Here is a 19,585-nt window from a genome sequence, read left to right on the forward strand (position 1 = left end):
AATACCCATTATACCAATCAAACCAACTAGACCTATCAGTCATATTGAATATATACCCTGTTTTTTCCTGATATAGCCCATTTGCAGGTCGAATAATTGGTGTTTGCAGATTGAATCTGAGATAATCAACTTTTTCAACATTTTCTATGCTTCTGAAACTCATTTATATTATTAGATTATATAATTTACTTCAATTGTGCTAATCGTTTCAAAATAAGATCCCCAGCTTTTTCACTACTATTTAACACGGTTTTTAAACTTTTCTTTTGTGCTTTGATTATTGGTGATTTATTGATATCTTTTATCATTTTTTTAGAATATTGTCCGATATTTGATAAATCATTAGTTATTAAACCTGATCCTTTATGGCGATATTGATATAAACCTTTTTTAGGGTTATAAAATTTTGACCATTCGTATACTCGATTCATTTTATATTATTAGTTTAGATTAATTCACCTCTTTGATAACGATATGAAACGCCGTATCGATTTCATTTAAATCAATGGGACGATTATACGAATCGGTTATATATATTCGAATTGAATCAATGCTATTTTTATTAATTGGAGAAAATTTCAATCTTCTCGGTTCAAGAGTGAAAGGAAATGACCTACGAATTCCTTGTGCTATAATACTAAAACAAAATAAAACGTCTCTTGATTCATCTGTCAAGGATCTTTTAGTCAAATCGCAATGAATACATATCATATCAACGCTCCTTGTTAAATCAGGTATTTTGTCACTTATATTACTCCCTGAAGTTAAAATTTTCTTTTCAAAACCCAGAATCAAATTAAAGTCTGATACAGATAGATCTAATTCATAATTTTGCTTTATGGTTATTATTGTTCTAAATAATGATAAATCAAACGTAACTGAAAATGGATAATCATCACCATCTTTACCAGTTGTATTTTTTAAAAAAGTATCAATGTCTGTATATGAAAACATTCCATTAGGAAATTCAATATTTTTAAAACTTGTATCACTACCAACGGTTTTTCGATATCTTATTTTATTGTTACCGAATGAGGCTGAAAGGTTATACCACGAATATGTCATACTGATTATTTCGTCTAGTGCCATTTCATAATTTTTATTTGGATCTAGGAATAAAGGCTGGTCAAGATAAATTGTAAAATCATGTGCTTTCTGATTATAATTATTGGCTTGTCTTTTCGCCCTGAATGAACTAAGTATCAAATGTTTTTCCATTATATATTTAATTTAGATAAAATAGTTGTTATAAATTTTTTCATATAGACGCTTTGTAATTCTTTTCACTCTTAACAGTTCATCTATTATTGTAATACCTTGGTTTTTTAATTCATAACTCGTATTTCCAGCGGATATGCTTCCACAAATTATATCCAATTTTTCAATAAGTTTTTCAGGGTCTCTGTAATAAATAGCCTTATAATTATGGGCTAGACCACTGCCTTCCCACTCATCTTCTTCTCTATCAGAATCAGGCGCTGTCTCCCTCCTAATACCCTCTATCTTATCAAATAATGCTTTTTCTATAGCTGGTTTTTTCTTATATTTAGTTTTACGGGGAGTCTTTTTTAATTTTTTTGATTTTTCCTGTAAATCCGAAGCTGAGAAAGGAACCCGTTTGTACTCCATACGTTGTATTTTTTGCTTTGTTAATAACAACTGGTTTTCAATATTGTTAATTTGTTTTGTAAAATCTTCATCTATTTCCAACAGGTCATTATATGATTTTCCTTTGTATTTACCAGATTTGATCATATTTTTACCACTTTTTTTTAGTTTGCCTAATAAAGCACTTACCTGACGCCTTTTTTCGGCGAGAGATTCTCTTTGACGATCTAACTTCTTTTGATCAGCACTTGTATCCCATTTTTTTCTCTTTCGTTCTATTGAGGGTGGTAAATCAAAATCAGGCATTTCATCTTCATCTTCTGTTTGAGCTTCATCAATGGGTGGCGGTGGATCAAAATCGGGCATTTCATATTCATCTTCATCTTCTGTTTGAGTTTCATTAATTGGTGGCGGGGGTAGATAATTTGGCATTTCATCTTCATCCTCATCTTCATCAATTGGAAATTCTGGAAGAGGGTCAAGCTCTTTTAACCCTTTATTATTCAACTTTTTAGTTGCTTCAATTTGTGTATCGAGACGAGATGTTACTGGTTTAAACATTTTTGCAAATTTGATTTGTCCTAATTCATCTGCCAATTTTGAAGACATTATTTGATTATTAATATTCTTGATTTGATTTTCAACTTCTTCTTTTTGATTAGCAATTTTTTGCCAAGCTAATAGACTCATTTATATATATTAGTGTAGATTATTATCAATCTTTCATCAGTCTTCCAGAAGTCTTTCATCAGTCTTTCATCAGTCTTCCAGAAGTCTTTCATCGGTCTTTCATCAGTCTTTCATCAGTCTTTCATCAGTCTTCCAGAAGTCTTTCATATTATATAACTGATATATATAATATGAAAATACCAAATTATGACACTGAAGACGATATAGTCTCGAACTTTAAACAAGTATACGATTTCATGCCAAATCAATGTTTTCGTATGCTACTTTGCGCTCCGAGTAATATGGGAAAGACTAATACTTTAATGCATATGATTTACAATTTATTATATTTCGATAAAATATATTTATATGCAAAAAATTTAGACCAGTCTAAATACCAGAATCTTATCAATGTGTTCCAACCAATAAGCGATGAAGCTGGTTATAACATTATTGAAGCTAGTAACGACCAAATAATTCCTGTTTCTAAACTAAATGATGATAATCAAAAGCTCGTGATATTTGACGATTATGTTTGTGATAAAAATCAAAAACCATTAATCGATTATTTTATACAAGGGAGACATAAAAACTGTAGCGTGATATATTTGTCTCAAAGCTATTTTAAAACGAAAAAAGACATAAGACTTAACTGTTCGCATTTCTGTATTTACGAATTCCCAAGTGCTAATGAGAGGGCACTGATATGCCGTGAAAACAGTATTCCAAAAGAGCTATACGAGCAAGCAACTAAAGACCCATTCAGCTTTTTATATATTGATAAACCACGTAAATTCATAACAAAAAATTTCGATGAGAAGATTTAATCTAACATATTAACAGAAAATGGGGTACATTAATGACGAAAATGATTTTATGCATACCAAATATTCTCAAAGTGCAAAACCTGCAATTGGTTTTAAACTGACAGCTTCTGGTGATTATGATATGGACAAGAAGAAAATATTCGGTCTAAAAACTCAGGATGACGTAGCCTTTGATGCCGATCTAGATACCTACGCCAAGGATTTAGGGAGTGCTGTCAATAAACGGTATGTTAACCAATTTTTAATGAAAAAAAACAGTGACGAAACACATTTTGATTGCGTAGGTTTATCACTTCAAAATACTGAAGATTATTACGATGGGTTATATAATGACCGTTCAATACCGAATGTCAAATACGTGAATTTACAAGACAATAAGTTAAGATCAGAGCTAAATAACAAACTCACTGACAAAGCCGATCTTAGTACCAATAATGAACAAACGTTTAACAGCATAATAAATGTACCGAATTTCGATCAAGGCTATAGTAATATGTCTAACGTTATGAATAAAAGGTATATTGACTCAAGAGATGCGCTTAAAGCTGATAAAACATATGCCGATAGTACTTTTTTGACAAAACAGACAGGTGGAATTCTAGCCCAATCTCTTCAGAGCAAGGCAGACAAATCGTACGCTGATGATACTTTTTTAACTAAGAAAACAGGAGGTGTCTTAGCTCAAAAAATCCAATACGTGCTTGATCATACGAGTGAATCACACGTTAGTCCAATTGATCAAAAAAATGTATTCGATAAAATTATGACAGATCAATACAATCAACTGTCTGAAGAAAATGACATTGAACTTGGTGACACAATTGAGCATCCAAATCCTGTTCATCAAATCAATAAAAAGGTGATAGATGCAAAATTACTTCTTGATAGTTCGAAAAATTACTACTCAAGCAGATTAGGTATCAACATGTACTCATATGAAATCGATCATTACACGATGATAATTGAAATATTTTATCCAACAGAAATTGACAAAAATACCATCGATATCGATGCCGTCTCATTATTAGACACCGTAAATAAAACAACTACACGAACTCATGATGATTATTCCAGAACTCTAGTACAAATTAATAAATATCAGCAACATCCCAACAACTATTTGTATATCGATATCGTCTTAAAAATGAAGTCTGGACACTCATATGTCCAAAAATTGCAAACATACCTCGTTATTTATGGGATTAAGAGCTTTCAAAGTAACGTTGATCCCACTATATACGATCAAATATATTATATAGCTAATGATCAAATTGTTTTCAATACACCAATCAATATGAATACACAGGCTATTTATGGTATTGAAGAAGGTACTACTGATGATCAAGCTGTGAATCTCAAACAGTTAAATAGTTACAATAATGCTCTCAAAATCTCCCTTGAAAACAAAATTAAATTACTACGACCCAAAAGTTATTATAATGAAGTGTTTGAATACTTTTTTGATTTATTAGATGTATCGAATTTTACTATGTCAGATAGCAACGGCAGTGTTGTTTCTGGCTTAGGTAGTAATCTCGTTTTTCAAACTACTAAATTGTTAACAGAATTTGAACCAAAAGGGGGCTTTATAGGTGTTTTCGTAATTAATTTAAATGAAAATATCACTGAATCAAATGACTACACTATATATATATCATTTAAAAATGACTATAAACTCGGTGATAATAAAAGAATTAAAATAGAATTAGGCAACGAGGGTAGCTTTCATTTCCCATGGATAAAAGTAGAGAATAATAAATTAGCACTTGAATATGATTTAGATTCATATACAGAGCAAATCAGAGATGTTTATATAACTAAATTTTTAAACCTCTGGTATACTAAAATAGGGAATCAATTTAGAATCGCTGTTTGCAATAATGCTATGAGTATTGATCAAACATTTTCTGGGTTTAATATCAATACATCTAGCATTAAAATTTCTTCAGATTACTTTGTACAAAGAATTGGTTTTAGTAACACAGCAATGTCAGTGAATAGTCGAGAGTATCACAAAGTCCAATTTTTAGATAAAACAATGGGTATATTCTTCGAATAAATTATCTAACTCACTATTATATGAAAACTGCAGATTTAATACATGAGATGCTGAAAACTATTGAACGGTTGATTAAAAATATCAGAAAATTATACAACAGATTTAAAAATAGAAAGAAAACATTGTCTAATCAATAATATATGACAAAACAACGCAAAAATATATTCGAATGGAACCATATTAGTGACAAGTTAAATCAATCGCAAATTCAAGAATTGAAAGAATACTACAAAGTTTATCATAAAAAGTGTTGGTGTTATAAAAAAGCTACAAAAAGCTTTAGAAGGCTGAAATTAATAGGCAATTCGCTGGCTATTTTATTCGCTTCAGGAGGCATAGTATCGTCCATTTCAACTGGTGGTATCAGCCTGATTGCAATCAGCACGGGAGCTTTATTGATACAAGGCTGGCTTCAGCATCAGAATCTCGATTTAAAAATTCAAAATGGAATTTTTGCTTATCAAAGCTATCAGCATTTGCTTAATACAATAAAATTCATGTTAAGAACGGGGGAATATGAACTATCCAATATCTTTTTAATGATGAAAACTACTGACGACTACATATGCGATACCGGTCCAATAATCGATCGGTATCTGCTCAAATATGATGATAAATTTACTGAATAATCCGTGCAATCTCAGCCGATTTTAATGCTAAAATCTCACCCCAATACCGATCATTAAAAGCTCGCGTTTTTTTTGATTCAGTAACACAGATGAAATTGTATGGGATACCGAGCATTTTAAACAGCTGTCTTATAATATATTTCGTTGAGATCATCCTCTTTCTTCTTTTATTTATAGATGGAAGAATAGTGTCGATCTCATGAAACACTTTGTAAATCTTATCGCGCTGATTATGAGACAATTGAACTCCATTTTTAATACATAAATCGTTTAAAACATTCCTAATATGGTATTTACGATGATATACCGATTTTCGCCGTATTCTATGCATATTCTCATAAAAATCAAAATACTCGCTAACATATTTATAATTCTGAGTCCCGCAATTTTGGCATACTTTCATATATGCATCTTCCAAAATATCAGGTTTATCACAGCAATGATCAACAACTTTATCTCCTGCATATAATAACTCATTGCAAAAAATACAAGAACCCTCGCTATGTATCTGTGTATCACAAAACATCTTATATATAAATATATTTATATAAAGATGGTTCAAGGCAATAGAATTAAGTTATGAAGACTATCGTCGAGTTTGTCTATGTTTGCATGCATTGTTATATCGTCTAAAATGCAATTATGGAAACACTCGTAATTGAATACGCAACGCATATAAACTTTACTCAAAAAGTTTATAATAAAAAAAATTCTTACTCATGACCTTGGAAAGTAATGATGACTCATTTTCATGGGAAATCCCCTATAGTTGCTTGGCAGAGTAAGACATCTTCACAAAAATATTTCACAAAATGAATAATGTTTTTACAAAATATTTCACAATTGTGTAGCAAAATGTGAAGTTTTTGATTGGCTAAAAAATCATATGAAGAAGCATTTTAAATATTAATCATTTCAAAACCGTTGGGGTTCCAGCCCTGATTTGCATATGTCAACTTAAGCCAAAACCAAAAAACGAACCAACTTTTCAACCAAAACCAAAAAACGAACCAACTTTTCAACCAAATGGTTTAATTATGGGCAAGAATTCATGCATTATTAAATATTAATCATGTTACGCATCTGTTTATAGCTAAACGCACTATAACTGGTATAAAGAAATAATATATAGTATTATATTAATGGGAAGGAATCTTAAATACGATAATGATGAAGACAGACGTAACGCTATTACTAAATCAAAGACGAAATACATGCTTAATAAGCCTTGGTATTGTGATATTTGTGAATATCACAGTTGCCTTGCAGGAAAATGGAGTCATATGATGACCAAAAAGCATATTAAAAATGCTGTTATTAAAGCTCTTGAAGATGATGATCGGTTTAATATTATACCTGATGAATAACATATAAAGAAAAATTATATAATTATATATTGTATAGCACAGTATATATGAATTGCTGTTATCTGTTGCCTTAGGTGACCAAAAATATATTTATTTCTGGTTATCTTTTGAACACACCAAAAATCTAAAAAATTATTTTTTACTATAGATACTTAAAGAAATGGTAATTCTATATAGTACATAAAAAATGACACAAAAAAATATCTCAACCAATATTAATATGGACGAATCTGATCTCAACAATCTATCTAAAACCGACCTTATAAAACTCATTTTATCACTAAAAGCCGAACCAAAAGCACACGAAAACCAAAAAGCCCAACCAAAAGCACACGAGCACCAAAAGGTCGAGCCGAAAGCACACGAGCCCCAGAAGCCGAATCAATGCCCCACCCCCTCGCGTAAAATACCAAAAAAGAAGACATACCAATCTCATTCAAATACTCCTAAACCAATAACAAAAACCCATAATACTCTTAAACAACTATCAAAAAGTTACCTGAGGGATGCAAAGGCACTAGGCTATACATGGATAGATCTTGTAAAAAACTCAACAAGGCAAAAAGTAATCAATAAAATTCAAACCGATAAGACCTTAAACAGGACACTCAATGAATTTAATTTCGATGACAGTATTTTTGATTCAACATCCAATGACCAACCTCTATTCAAAATAACGGAAATCGGAAATACAGCGAATAAAAAATTCAATGCTTATACCAATGAATTCAAAATAAATGTACGAAAAAATTTCATAAACAATAAAAATGATGTTTTCAGTGTATTTGAAAAAATGGTTGAAATGACAATAAAGAAAAGGCAGTTAAAAGGTAATGATAGATTCAGATTGGTAATTTCAAATGATGAATTAGATCATCCTATCTCAACAAAATTGTTAAAAGTTTCTGATTTCAAGTTAAATCAACTTTTAGATGTAATCAATACGTTGGAGTATAAAGAAATAAATTTAGAAAATTGCAAAATAATTATTCAATCTGTTAAAATACCTTCAGGTAAAGGTCGACTATATTTATCAAAACAAACAGTAAATAGGAAACAATGCATTATCACAATAAAAAACACCGACTCAATATGCCTTGCTAGGGCAATAGTAACAGGTTATGCTAATTTACACCCTGAGAATTACACTACAACTCAGTTGAAAGATGGATTCAATAAAAGTAGGAAACTACAACAAATTCAAGCCAAAGAGCTACATAACAATGCTAATGTTTCAATAAACGATTATGGAAATTCTTTAGAAGATGTAAATAGCTTTGCATTACATTTAGATGTAGAAATAAATATAATCGATAGTGAGCAATTCAATGAGATTATATATACTTCCAATAAGGGAAAAGCTGATAAAATTTATCTATACAAAACACGGAATCATTTTGATGTTATAAAATCAATGACAGCTTTTTTAAATGTAGCATATTTCTGTCATTCTTGTAAAAAAACTTATACGAAACGTGATAAACATAAATGTCCTCAGAAATGCTTATGTTGTTTTAAATATTTTTCAGATGGTAAAAAATGTGATGGTAAAGACGTAACCTGCAATCACTGCAATCGTGTTTTCCATGGTAATAGTTGTTTTAAAAACCATACTAGTAACCGATCGAAAAAAGATGGAAATGATTCAGTATGTAGCAGTGTAGCAAAATGTTTAAAATGCAATCAAATCATACTAAAACCATATATTAAAATACATAAATGCGGTTTCAAAATGTGTAATAACTGTAATAAATATTGTGAAAGCAAACATGAATGTTTCATGAAAAAGATAAAAGTTATGGGTGGAAATTGCATCAAAAATAGCAAAAAACCATGCCGATTAAATAAAAACATTCTCAAAAAAGATCATTGCTACTCATGTAAAACGTATAATGAAAAATATTTATTTTTTGATTTCGAATGTACCCAAAACACTGGAATACACGAAGTCAATTTAGCTATCTGTCATGATTTCGATGGTAATGAATTAATCTTCAATGATATTAATAGTTTTTGTAATAAAATCGTCAATGAAAAATATAAAGGATATACACTTTTGGCTCATAATAGCAAAGGGTATGACAGTCATTTTATACTAAAATGGTGTATAGATAATGGTTTCAAACCTTATTGTATTTACAATGGTGCAAAAATTATGATGATGGAAATTTCACAATTAAGAATCAAAATAATCGACAGCTTAAATTTCATTCAACAATCGTTATCATCGTTTCCTAAAACGTTTGGTTTAAACGAGTTGAAAAAAGGATATTTTCCACATTATTTCAACAAAGTTTGTAATCAAAAGTATATAGGAGAGATGCCTTCCAAAAAACATTATGGCTATAATCAAATGAAAACAGAAGATAGACAGAAATTTTTACAATGGTATGACGATCGTGTTAATGAAAATTATGTTTTCGATTTCAAAAAAGAGATAGTTGAATACTGTCGTTCGGATGTTGATATATTGAGGCGATGCATGCTAAAATTTAGACAAGATTTTATAAATGAAGAAAATATTGATCCACTAAAATACATCACAATAGCTGGTGTTTGTATGGCTATTTATAGAGGTAATTATATGCCTAAAAATACCATAGCTGTAGTTGATAACGTTGTTCAAACAGAAAACCATAGTGCAGTCAGTATTGCATGGCTTGATTACATTGCTGAGAAAAATAATATTAAAATTCAACATGCCTTAGAAGGTGGCGAAAAAGTTATCAATAACAAATTAAAAGTAGATGGATTTTGTGAATCTACAAATACTGTTTATGAATTTCAAGGTTGTTTCTGGCATGGTTGTCCAGATTGTTACAAGCCTGATGTAATCAATACTAAGAATCAATGCGATATGGGTACTTTATATAATAAAACAAAAGCTAAAAACAACAAAATAACGAGTGCTGGTTACAATCTTATTGAGATGTGGGAATGTAAATTAAAAAAGGATAAAAGTTTTCAGAAATATTATAAAAATGATTTGAATAGAGAAGTGGTTGGACCACTAAACCCAAGGGATGCATTCTTCGGAGGTAGAACTAATAGCACAAAGCTACTTTATAAATTCAAAGATGATGAATACGGAAAATACGTAGATTTTTGCTCCTTATATCCCACTGTCCAGTTCTATAAAAAATACCCCATTGGACACCCTATAAAAATTATATCACCAGAAAAATACGATAAAAAATGGTATGGACTAATAAAATGTAAAATTTTACCACCAAAAGGGTTATATCATCCTGTTTTACCAGTAAAAATCCAATGCGAAAAAGCTGAAAAGCTAATGTTCCCTCTGTGTATATCATGTGCAAAAACAAAGCAACAAGAAAGATGCCAACATAGTGAAAATGAACGAGCATTTATTGGTACATGGACAACAGATGAGGCCAATAAGGCCATTGAAAAAGGCTATAAAATTATAAAAATATATGAGGTTTGGCATTTTGAGAAGTCATCTGATGATCTATTCAAAGGATATATAAAAAAATTCATGAAGCTAAAACTTGAATCAACAAAATACAATTTTAAAAATGACAAAGAAGAAATGACATTCAGAAATAAAGTCAAAACGAATTTAGACATTGAATTAGGTAAATTACATGAAAATTCAGGCTTACGAGCCATTGCAAAGATGTGTTTAAACAGTCTTTGGGGAAAATTTGGGCAACGAAATAACATGAATCAATGTAAATACGTAACTGACATAAATGAATTTTATCAAGTACTTCTCGACGACACAATAGATAATTTAAACATGAATTTCATAAATGAAGAAATGGTTCAAATGAGCTACACTTACAAAAATCAGTTCGTTGATAACAGCTATAATACGAATATATACATTGCATGCTTTACAACTAGCTCAGCTCGACTAATGTTATATGAAAAACTAGACTATCTAGATAAACAGGTGTTATATTTTGACACTGACAGCATCATATATATTGAATCTCAAAATAGTAAGGTAATAGAAACAGGCGACATGTTAGGTGATTTAACAGATGAGTTAGACGGTGAATCTATAAATAATACATTCATTTCAGGTGGACCAAAGAATTATAGTTTCATATATGGTAATAATAAGCAAAAATGTGTTATTAAGGGTTTCAGGCTAAACCATGAAAATTCTCAGATACTGAATCACGCAAATATGATTAAAATTGTAAAGGATGAAATAAAAGAGCTCACATTAGTAAATGAAAGTAAAATTACAAGGCAAAATAAACAAATTGTTAACAGATATGAAGAAAAAGTATATAAATTTGGATATGACAAACGAGCCATTAAACACATATCAGATAACTGTATAGAAACATATCCTTATGGATATTAAAGACAAACACAAGCATAAAATAAACGCACCTTAATCAAAATTTTAAAAAAGGTATAAGAAGTTTTTTTATTTTGGAGCAAGGGTTGAGTTATGGATGATTTTTTCAGGCTTGGTTTTACAGGCTTGGTTTTCTAGGGTTTGATTCCAATATTTGTTTCCAATATTTGAATCCAATATTTGAATCCAGATTTTTGTTCTGATATTTGTTCCAGTTTTTGTAATCCATTTTTTTGTACCATATTTTGGACCCAATATTTGGACCCAATATTTGGACCCATTTTTATCACCATATTTGGACCCAGTACTGGAAAGTAGTATGTACTATATCTCTAAGGCAAATTTGCCTTAGAGTGTAGTACATTACTACTGCTATGTTCAAACCGACATTTCAATTTTTGAAACCCTCTATCCACCAGCTACTAAACTATTTTTTTTAAAGGCAAATGGAGACCCGATTAGAAAAATTAGTCTTAGCTCAGGGGTTCTGGCTACAAAATTTAATTTTGTGATACGAAACTGATTTCACCATTATCCCGCAGTTTCTCTGTCTAGCCTTTCTTCGGGCTAATGCGAATTCTTTCCCACGGCAATCGCACGATCAGATCGGAATTCGTCTGAATGCCATGGTAACTCCACAATGGACAGAGAAATAATTCGCCTTTTCGAATTCTGGATATTTGGAGAACAACGTGTTTTAAGTGCGTTAAAGATCATTCTTATCATTTGTTTTGTCCATTACGGTCGATCATGGAGTCTATAAGTAGCGATTCGGATTGTGACTCTGTTGCCTCCTACGCTGATGTAGTCAAAGGGGAGTCTCTTTTTAGTTCTTCACCAGCGCGCCTTACCAACAGCTGTTGGTTTAAATTCCAAGTCGAAAGTGAAGAAGAAGCAATGCAAATTGCCTTAAAGAAATCTGCCAGTGATGCACAGGTAACTGTCCGTTTGCCGCATCGTTGGTTTTCTGATACGAGAAAAAGGAAAAGCCTATGTTTTATCTGCTTTAAAAATTTAGGGTGACGAAATATCTGATGATGACAGCCTTGAAACCACAACCCCTGGATTTAAAGAAATCAGCAAGCCACGCGTGAAGGTAAAAACCTTTCGTTTCGAAAACGTTTATTTATAATTGTTTGCGGTTGTATAGGCATGTGCATAGGATTTGTCATAAAAGAAGTTAATAACTTTGAAGGTTGACGGCTTTCAGTCTGTAAGGCTAGTTTACACGGGCGATTTTTGTCGCGCTTCCCAGTGCGCTTCCCAGTGCAACTGTTGTCGCGCTCGAGCTCGCAGTGAAAATCGCAAGTGTAAAGTAGTGGCAATTTCGTAATGTTCAAAGCTTCTGCGATATCAGGGCGATAGAATTGCCGTCTGTTTACACTTGCAATTGCGCTTTCGTGCAATTTTCTTCGCGAGCTCGATCGTGACAAAAGTTGCACTGGGAAGCGCAGGAAAAAAAAATAGAAGGCCAGGTTCGGACCATCGGAAAGATTATGAGGGGGGGGGGGGGGGGGGTTCTCACGTTGAACGCTCTCATCCGTACGGATTTCTTTTCTTTTTACGGTAAGATGTTATACATGATTTTTGCAACTAATTGTCCATCCTGAAAAGGGTATAGGTTGACAAGCGCGACAAAAGGCAAGTGTGATGGTTTGGAAAAGTGGTCACAGGAGTCAAGTGACAAGTTTCAAGTGACAAGTTTTTGTTTTGCAACATGAAGTATATTTCACCCTAAATATGGGGCAAATTATTATTAAAAAATAGAAATGGTGGCGTTTGGGAAATTTCCAGTTTCTTCAGTTCAAATTTGTGCACCCCCTCCTAACAAAAATCCCGGATCCGCCCCTGAATTTTAATCACTCTTGAGTCCGTGAATTGATACTGTTTTTTTTTTCCTTTCTAGAAAACACCTGAAATGTTTGAATCTTGGGAGGAGGAGGATTACTGTCCTGGAGAACCTCAAATACCACTGGGAAGTTACAAATACAAGAATGTATGTAGAAATCATTACTTATAATCATTATTTTTTATAATGGCCATTGGAAACCCTCGAATTCTCTTCTATATGTCCAGGTTTTTCTCTGTATATTCTAGTCCAATTATAAAAATGAGAATTTAATCCGTGTCAAAGATAAGTATCTTTAGTATCGAGACAGAATCTACCATGGCATGGGGAAAAGAGCAGAAGTCTGGGTTCTAGTATGGTCTGTCCTTGGCCACAACAGATATATTCTGGATAGCGTAGAGGTTTTTTTCTCTCTAAATTTCGGCAAAATTAATTAAGGAAGACATCATAAATAATTCTAATATGGTATACTGACACAGTATTGATGTTCAATCGTTAGGTCAAAGACTTTCCGAAAACCAAGGGAGGATCCTCTCTTTCGGAAACAAAGAAATTAGGTGACGTAAAGGGAAAGAAAAAAGTGGTTTCTACAAATAAGGTGAGCCACTGTTTACATTTTTCTCCGTTCAGATCGTTGACTTGTAGATTCGTTTTAGCATTTTGAAGCGAACACGATTTAGTTAGCAAGCACGTGCATCTAAGTGGTGAATTATTATGCTAATAACTTTGCCATATTTTTTGCCTCTTATCGTTTTTTTTTTCATAGAACATTCATAGAGCAGATGGGAAAGCAATACCAGAGGTTTTCATTGATCTAACGTGCGACTCCCCGGAAAAGAGGTATTTTGGGCTTGAAGCACTGGAGCACGAGCTTGTAGCGGGATCCAGGGGTATTCCCCGCCCCCCACCGTCGAAAACATATTGAAAGCTAAGGTTGTCTGAGACAGTATTTCGTGTTTTTGAAGGCAGTTTGATACGAGAGAGGGCAGGCAAAAGCAAACGCAAAAACATGAATACTTCTAGAATTTACAAGATCATTTTGGTGACTGAATCATGTCGTGACTTACTATTTTCTTTTTACACAGTACATAAAACAAAAATTGACACAAAATAGGTAACGTTTTTTTTTTAAATCAAACTGATCTGAATTGACCTTAGCCTTTCCCACGCAACTTCATTTATGGCTGACTAAAACTCATGATGTACTTCCAAGGTAATATCAGTTTCAAATACCGGCAGTTGAGTTTGTCTGCAGTGCAGGCTAATAGTAATAAGTGGTCTGTGCAAATAATTAAAAAGTGGCCAATGACGGGAAATAACGTCCATGTCGATAAACTACCTCTAGAACTGTAGAATATGTAACGTGCATTTAAACAATTGTCTTCTTATGTCCTAGGCCGAAGAAGGAACGAAGGTCAACAGAAAGCTCAGACGATGATGATTCCGGCAACGCAGACTTCATTAAAAAAAGGTGAGTGGTGGTACTTTCATTCGTCATTTAAAATAAGTGAAACGCCACAAATAACAAACATCCTCTGCATTGTCACAGCAAGCAAGCTTAGAAGATAACTTACTCTTACCTAAATTTCAGTACATGTAGAATTACTAAATTTGTTTCAATCCTTATTGTTGATCATTATAGGAAGAAAGTCAAGCTGGATCCGTCTTTATGGTACGGAGTTGACGTTGAAGCGGTGAATGAGTTACCCTATGATATCGACGGCACTAGGGTATTTCAAGTTCGTTTTGACAGAGATGAGCGTAACGTTCGAGATGGCCGCAGTTGGAAACCCTGGGTCACCTCAAGCCGGAAGGGTTTTCGTGGAAAGCGTAACGTTCAATCTTGTAAGGGCTCTTAATTACCTTTGCAAAAACAACAGGTGTCCTTACGAAAAGCAATTCGGAAAGGCAAACAACGTTCAATTTGTTAAAGCTGGAGGAAAATATCGTTGCAGATCTTGCAATGGCAAAGGCGAGTACATTTCCTGTCCCGCTAGAAAGGTCAGTGAGTATCCACAGGATTCTGCCTTTGCAACCATTTACCATCTTGGAACTCATACTTGCACAGCTAAACGTAAGCCCAAGTTATATGCAACCAGCGATATTGAACAATTTTTTAAAACACATTCAATGGTTAAGCCCTCCGCCGTTCCAACTGCAAAACTGACAACCATGATCAGAGAAGGCAAAACGTGGTCGGAAGTTGAGGACGTCGCCGAAGCTATGCTGGACAAAAACAAGGTGAAAAATATTAAAGCCAAAGTGGTTAAGAGGAAATCCGCCTGGACTTCGAGTAGTTATTGGACAAAATTATGTACCAAAACTATTTACACCTGATTGCAAGCTTTTGTGTTACTGCTTCAAATATCTTATCGAAAGAAATCTTTTCTAACAACACCACACATCGAAAACACATTTTGAAGTTCCGCTGAATTCCACTGAATCGCTTAAAAGATGTAAGCTTTTGCCCATAGCTTGTGAACTTTAAATATCATTTTCTCAGACTCTGATAAGAAATTGTTGTACCAGAATTATTTTCACCTTATTGCAAACTTTTTTGTTACTGCTTCAAATATCTTATCAAAAGAAATCTTTTCTAACAACACCACACATCGAAAACACATTTTGAAGTTCCGCTGAATTCCACTGAATCGCTTAAGACGAATTTACAAAATGGCTACACGTGAGATTTTGCCTATACCTTGTGAACTTTGAAATTCATTTTCTCAGACTCTGATAAGAAATTGTTGTTGGTGTTATCACGGATAATTACTTACATCTTTACCTTTTATTAAGGGTAGGAAATAACGCAATAGGATTTAAATTATTCTTGAAATTGATTTTTGTCCAACTTTAATAAATATTACTCGACTTCCTAGTGGATTCCGTCTTAATAGCATGCATCCCCACGGGCACAACTTTGATGCTGTTGCAGAAATTAAGAAAAAAACAGATGAAAAAGATCCGTACCTGATTTGGAAGATTAATAATCGTCATTTCAATAATGGGCTTGGAAGCTTGGTCTTTAAGATGAGCAAAGAAAAAGCCGAGATGTGCGTTCAAATGGACAAAGATCAAAGTGAGCATCCACTCTCAAAAGAGTTCTGTTTTCTTGATGCAGTACACAGCAGATGCCAGGGCTTCAAAACACTCACCCTTTGGGTGTGGCATCCAACACTGAATGAGCTTGTCAACTTAGCTACAATGGAGTGTGAGGCGGAGTCTAGTCTCGTAATACAGTCGTTTTGGAATAATGTAAATGAGGTAACTGTGATCATGTTTTTACTTAATCAACGAGCGCCCAGTAGCTTCGATGCAGTTTTTTTATCGGATACTTATCCATCCTTTGTAGAGACTGGGGCCTGAATTGAAAGTTCGAAAACTAGGATATTTCATATTATAATCCATCAAATATTTTTGCGCGCGCAATTGGTCTAAACACGTCACGTGATGCAGTCAAAACTGGTGACTATTTAGTAAATAAACCCCCTTCAGGCGGCTGGTATGTCGGAGGATAATGCCCGTGGCGGGTAGATTTTCCGAAAAATAAACATTTCGCTTCTCGGGCAAATGTGAAATTTTAAGGACAATCTATCCGCCAAGGGCATTATACTCCGACATACCAGCAAGCCAGAAAGGGGTTTATTTATTTTATAATTAACCTTCCCATTAATTTTCTTCAACGCGCTTCATTGCGGGAAAAAGGCAAAACCTAGCTACAACGTGCGATAATCACGGTATAATTTAGTTAAAATAAATGCAAGTCGATAGGTTTCGAATTTCTTTTTTAACACTGTGATTTTATTAAAACGTTAGACTTTTACGTTTGTTTTGCACTGCGGATTTCAAATCGGACGGGGTATATTGGCTGATACCCGTCGTCAGATTTTGTACCACGTGATGTGTTTTGTCCAATGAGCGCGCACGGAAATTAATCGGTGGGTTATAACAGATGATATTCCCCAAGTGATATTTCCCAGTTTTCGAAGTTTGCAATTTACATTCGCACGTTTAGTTTTTATCCCAAGTAAATTGTTAAAATGTATAGAACTAAACATTTTGAACAGACTAACAATATTTTGAGCGCCGACAGAATTACTTTGACGTTTAAACCTTTAAGAAAAGGTCTCCCAAAATGCGGCCTTGTGAAAAAATATTTGAAGGATAATAAACACAATAGCATCCATTTGGCTTCAAAAATATGCAAGGATATTGTCCTTGGACAAATCTGTTCCTCGAAGTTCACAACTTTCCTCGAGCTTCGCTCTCGGAAAACTGTTCACTTAATTCTCGGAACAGATAATGTCTGCGGACAAATATCCGTGCATATTTTGGCGCCAAATGAATGCTATTGTTTATTTTAAGGGATGAGTATCCTTTGTGAGTCTTTATACCAAAAGAATAAGAACACTTATGAATCAGTTTATCTTTTAATACTGAAGCATTCTGAACTAGGATTTCACTGGACAGTTAAGAAACAGTTTAAAATGGGTATTTGCCCAAACGTGGCATGTTGAGGTCGAATACTTGAAGCCTTCATTGAAACTGAGATTTTTGTCGCTTTAATTTTACTCATCTTTGTTGGAACACTTAACAGTTTTTAGTGTACAACCCCACGACCAAAATCGTCAGTTGAATTAAAAAGTTAAACGGAGGAGAAAAGGAAACAATGTCAAGGATACTAATGCATGGGTCCTTCCCTTTTCTAACGTACATGTCGTACGCCTTAAAGTCGTACCATTACCGGGGTCTTAATTGTAACAGTTTGAATGTTGTTTTCTAGGTTTTACGAGATTTTACTGGGGACGAGAACTACCTATTTAATCCAGCGGGATGGATGTTCGATGAAGCTGGCGGAAACTGGGATGCAATCGAAAACGTGTTTGGCAAGGAAGCTTTAGAACAATGTGTATCCTGTGAATTCCATTTTTTTCAGTGCTGCAATAGGCAGGTACACACAGACTGGAGTGATAAGGCAAAGCACAGGTTTAAAACTCTCGCCAGGAGTATTTTTGAGGCGCCAACACCTTATCAATATGATCAAGCCAGGAAAGAACTCATAGCATTTTCACAGGAAAAACCTGGAAAACGAGGTCAGGTCGTTAGCTGGTTCAAATGGTGGCATAAGAGAAGGACCCACATATTTAAGGCATTCAAATGTGGCGCACCACTTGCACCAAAACGTCAATTTAGCAGAGGTTGGTCACTCTCAGTGGGCCAAGAAAGGATCCTACAGGTTAACCCTTGCAATGGCCGCTGAGGAGGACGTGGCAGAAGCAATTATGCTGTCAAAAAAACTAGAATCTTACGGTTATGGAAATTATAAAGGAGGCCAACATCGAAGCCAAAGCGACAGACTTAAAGCTAACTATTTTCAGCAAATGGCAAGAGCGAAAGCCTTCGCAGAAGAAATTTCCGCTGGCGTTGTCGACAATACCTTATATGTAGCTGCAGAGTCTTCTAGAGCTTCTACTGTTGATGCGAACTGCTCCCATAGAGCGACACGCAAACGAAAACGTCAAGTAAGTGTTTTCAGCGATGGAACTCACCTAGAGTCTTCGTCTTCTGAGGATGATTCACAGCAAACCGCAGACAAAGATGGTGCGAAGGAGGATAAGCGTGACGGCCGTTTCAGAACAACTGCCAGCAAGGCATTTCAGCGCTCACTTGAACTTGCCAAAAAAGAAAAATTAGTAGTTGTTGACTCCAATGAACTTGGAAGAAATGAAAGGGAATTTACGATTAGATCTGGACTAAACACCTACAATGTAACGATTTCTGAGCATCCAACCTGCGATTGTCCCTACGCAAATAGTGCAAATATCTGTAAGCATGTTCTTTTTGTATTGCTGAATTTCTTTCAAGTTAAAGAGGGCGACTATCGTCTTCATCAGAAGGCACTAACAAAAAGTGAAGTTGATGCGTTGTTCAAGGGACTGGACTTAAAATCTCCAACAGGGACTAAACCTACAAATGCAGCCATTTTCAACAAGCACAAAGAAGCAAAAAAGAAGCAAGTTTGGCAAGTACAGCGATGTAATACACAACCTGGTCCCAAACCGAGGTGTGCAAAACCAGGCTGTCAGAATCAGTTTTCAGCGGGAGATATTTGCATTTCAGTAGAGGGCCTGTATGTACCTTCAAATGAAACAGCTGATGGAAGGAGCTTTGCGGTGGAACGTACTTTTCGATTTTGTGCAAGAAAAGAATGTATTAACACACAACCAAAACAAAGCAA

General features: G+C 34.0%; 4 protein-coding genes across 4 annotated transcripts in view; all 4 read left to right on the top strand.

The window, feature by feature from the left end:
* Window positions 1-19,585, top strand: part of LOC144636839 (adenosine receptor A3-like) — a 103,951-nt gene that overhangs the window by 27,701 nt on the left and 56,665 nt on the right. The window lies entirely within an intron of this gene.
* LOC144636807 (stimulated by retinoic acid gene 6 protein-like) overlaps window positions 1-19,585 on the top strand; it is a 51,946-nt gene that overhangs the window by 13,267 nt on the left and 19,094 nt on the right. The gene's annotated exons all lie outside the window — the stretch shown is intronic.
* On the top strand, window positions 12,216-16,235 carry LOC144636855 (uncharacterized). Its single transcript, XM_078496067.1, has 6 exons — window positions 12,216-12,594; window positions 13,405-13,494; window positions 13,847-13,945; window positions 14,114-14,187; window positions 14,744-14,818; window positions 14,990-16,235. Exons 2-6 carry the CDS (start codon window positions 13,417-13,419, stop codon window positions 15,204-15,206), a joined length of 543 nt encoding a protein of 180 aa, XP_078352193.1. The 5' UTR covers window positions 12,216-12,594; window positions 13,405-13,416; the 3' UTR covers window positions 15,207-16,235.
* On the top strand, window positions 16,246-18,607 carry LOC144635389 (uncharacterized). Its single transcript, XM_078494497.1, has 2 exons — window positions 16,246-16,611; window positions 18,131-18,607. Exons 1-2 carry the CDS (start codon window positions 16,246-16,248, stop codon window positions 18,605-18,607), a joined length of 843 nt encoding a protein of 280 aa, XP_078350623.1.

Source organism: Oculina patagonica, chromosome 13, assembly GCF_052425735.1.
Source record: "Oculina patagonica isolate OP01 chromosome 13, crgOcupat, whole genome shotgun sequence".
NCBI classification, from domain to species: domain Eukaryota; kingdom Metazoa; phylum Cnidaria; class Anthozoa; order Scleractinia; family Oculinidae; genus Oculina; species Oculina patagonica.

Coding starts and splice junctions, on each gene's coding strand:
- LOC144635389 (XM_078494497.1), top strand. CDS start 16,246: ATGCATCCCCACGGGCACAACTTTGATGCTGTTGCAGAAATTAAGAAA. Junction 16,612..18,130: donor TTTGGAATAATGTAAATGAG/GTAACTGTGATC, acceptor GTTGTTTTCTAG/GTTTTACGAGATTTTACTGG.
- LOC144636855 (XM_078496067.1), top strand. CDS start 13,417: ATGTTTGAATCTTGGGAGGAGGAGGATTACTGTCCTGGAGAACCTCAA. Junction 13,495..13,846: donor GAAGTTACAAATACAAGAAT/GTATGTAGAAAT, acceptor TTCAATCGTTAG/GTCAAAGACTTTCCGAAAAC. Junction 14,188..14,743: donor TGCGACTCCCCGGAAAAGAG/GTATTTTGGGCT, acceptor CTTATGTCCTAG/GCCGAAGAAGGAACGAAGGT.